The 2,916-nt window shown below is 34.4% G+C and overlaps 1 protein-coding gene across 1 annotated transcript; it reads right to left on the bottom strand.

Annotated features, from left to right (window-relative positions):
* Nucleotides 1-299: 299 nt before the first annotated feature.
* Nucleotides 300-1,910, bottom strand: LOC115714438 (probable galacturonosyltransferase-like 1). Its single transcript, XM_030643152.2, has one exon. It carries the CDS (start codon nucleotides 1,608-1,610, stop codon nucleotides 528-530), a length of 1,083 nt encoding a protein of 360 aa, XP_030499012.1. The 5' UTR covers nucleotides 1,611-1,910; the 3' UTR covers nucleotides 300-527.
* Nucleotides 1,911-2,916: the final 1,006 nt, after the last annotated feature.

A 2,916-nucleotide genomic window follows, 5' to 3' on the forward strand; every position in this document is an offset into this window, starting at 1 on the left:
TAGTCTCTCAAAAATCAATAGGAAAGTACTATGTAATGAAGTGAATAGTGATGGTTCTCATGCATTCAAAATTATAATTAAAGTAGTTAAAAATATTTTCAAAGTGATAATAACAGACAATTTTAATATCATCAAATCAAACTAACGCTTTTGTCTATAGGACAATATACCCTTGTCTTACAATAGCAAAATCAAACAATATTAGAATATATTTAAAATTACAACAAACCAAACCAATCAAATCATAATATCTCTATGTTAAATAATTAAAATAGTGATAAGAAGAAGAAGAAAAGAAGTAAAATTGAAAAGGATCATATATATTATTGTAATGATAAAGTCTATTAATGGCTATATAATGTACACTTTTTTTTTTCTTTTTTGGATTTTTTTTTCCATCTCACTAAAGGACGCTGTAAAATTAAGTTTGAGCACAAAGTGTATGTATATATTGTAATATATATATACTCCATCCCACCAAAACTCAAAATTTTCAAAAATATAAAAAATAAAATACCGTCAAAAATCTAAGACTCGAGAACAAAAGGTGTTTGTAAAAGATCATAAGGAGCCCATAGAGCATCCAATGGACAGGGCCTGTTGGCATCGAGTCGGGCCCAAGGCTTTCCTTTGCCACTCCAATGAAGCAGGCTTACTGGGCCCGGATGAAGATCACGACAAAGCCCACGAAAATTATCACCACCGAGCCCATGTTGGTTCCACCTGTGATCCACCGGAGCAATATTCCCGGCGAACACCAAAAGAAACGGCGGAAGAGAACCCAGCTCGTAGATCCGCATTCTCTTCTGGAGCTCCATCCACTCAATAATCTTAGCCGTGTACCCGCCCACGCGCCACCTCTCCAAGTCCATAACCATTACTCCGGTGTTAAAGTAACACGCTTCCCGACCGGCGAAGGTCATCGAGAGAGAAGGGTTTGACCAGAAAGAAGGCGTGAAGTAAGAGGTGAAGTTCGCGTTGCAGTACTCCGGCGCCGCCAAAACGGTGTCGTCTCCGAGAGGTGTGGCGGCGAGCTTGGCGATGTCGTCGACTAGGACGAGATCGGAATCAAGGTAAACCACGCGCCGTACGGTGGTGGGAAGGAGTTCGGCGAGGTAGTTTCGAGCGTAGTTTAGTGGGCAATCGAGGGCGGAGCGAATGGAGGTGGAGATTAGGCCGGCGACTACGGAGTCATCGCTGAAAGGGTAGATTTGGAATTTCAAGTAAGGGAAAGAACCTGAGAGGGCTGAGCGGAGAGAATCTGAATCGGCGGAGGAAGAAGTGACGAAGTGGAATTGAATGTTTTCCGGACAAGAAGAGTGTTGGAGTACGGAGAGAATCGCAGCCATTGATCCCCGGAGATAAGCTGCGTCGAGGGTCATCGCCACGTGTACTGAATTGTCCGAGCACGTGACATCGTTGTAGGAGGAGCACGTGACATTTTTTGGACAATTTGGAGAGTTGTAGAATTTGGGAGCTTCTTTAAACCGTAGAACGCCGCCATTGGGGGCAGCGGCGGCGGCTACGGCTGCGACGGCGGCGGCGGCTAAAAGAAAAATGAGGAGATGGGTCGACGGTGATGAGATTGGAGATTTGAATTTAATCCCCATTTTTCTTTTTCTTTTTTTGGGGGGTTTTTGGGGTTTGTAATGAAATGAATTGAGAGAGAAAAGAGATTTATTATTGAGACTTTATATTGTTGAGAGAGAGAGTGTGTGTGAAATTTAATAAGGGAGACCAAGAAGACAATTCTACGGTTTCTTCGTGGCTTTGAATCCACGTTGGTTCAAACAGAGAGTAAAAAAATAAAACGAACCTTGTAAAATAAGGTCAATGGTCACCATTTGTATTAATTCTTTGTTAATATAATTAACTCCTAATGCTAATTTGTGTCATTATTCGTTTAATATGTATATAAGGTAATTTCACGTAGGCTATTTCTTTCGTAATATATAAAGACAAATTGGTTAAAAAAGTGAATAGTTTTATTTTAGGTACGTTTTTATCAAAATAGTATTTTGTTTGGTTATGATGATGATTAGGAGTTACCAAATAACAAATTTTGTTTTTTGTTTTCTGTAATTTTGTTTGACAAAATTTTCTTCTTAGTTTTTAATTAAAATTGTTACCGAACAAATAAGTCAGATATATTATACAAGTTTTTATTTTAAGGTATCTTAAATATTTGTTTTTTTGTTGGAAACTAATAATTTGTTGGGACTCTTTTATCCATACGTACGTACCACACTACCACATGAGGTGGACTGTGTACTAAACTTATAATAATTTATAATAATATTAACTAAAGAAACAAATTAAGTTTCAGTTAATGACAAAATCAAGCATGAGATTAACGATTAATGTTAAAAAAAAAAACCTATAATTATAATAGAAATTCTAGAAATTGACCTCTCAATAAGTCTATTTAACTTTTTATTGTTGAGCCATCAGCTTCATGAAAAGGCCCTTTGTGACATATATATTTTTATGTAGCATGTGTGGCCAACGTTGATTAGTAAGTTTTTACTTCCAATTTCAGGAATCCTACAAATAAATAAATATATATAAAGTATAATAAATTAATTTAAATTTAAATTAGGATTTATATAAAAAAAAATTATTTAATTTTGTTGATACTTTTAAATTAAATTTAAATATTTAAAAAAATTTAATAATAATAATTAATTAATTGATTGATTTATTGATTAATTAATTTTAATGGTTAGATTTAACGAAAAAAAATTAAAAATTAAAAAAAAAAATCAGTTAAACCAATAATTTATATTAAATAATTACATTTAATATAAGATATATCTATAATATTTTAAAAACATTTATAAGGTTAGGTAATAAATGGACCTTATTTGATTTCTAAGCATAAAACCGCTTGACGTAAATGTGATTCTAATATTAGTT

This window comes from Cannabis sativa, chromosome 4 (genome assembly GCF_029168945.1).
Source record: "Cannabis sativa cultivar Pink pepper isolate KNU-18-1 chromosome 4, ASM2916894v1, whole genome shotgun sequence".
NCBI lineage: Eukaryota > Viridiplantae > Streptophyta > Magnoliopsida > Rosales > Cannabaceae > Cannabis > Cannabis sativa.

Coding starts and splice junctions, on each gene's coding strand:
- LOC115714438 (XM_030643152.2), bottom strand. CDS start 1,610: ATGGGGATTAAATTCAAATCTCCAATCTCATCACCGTCGACCCATCTC.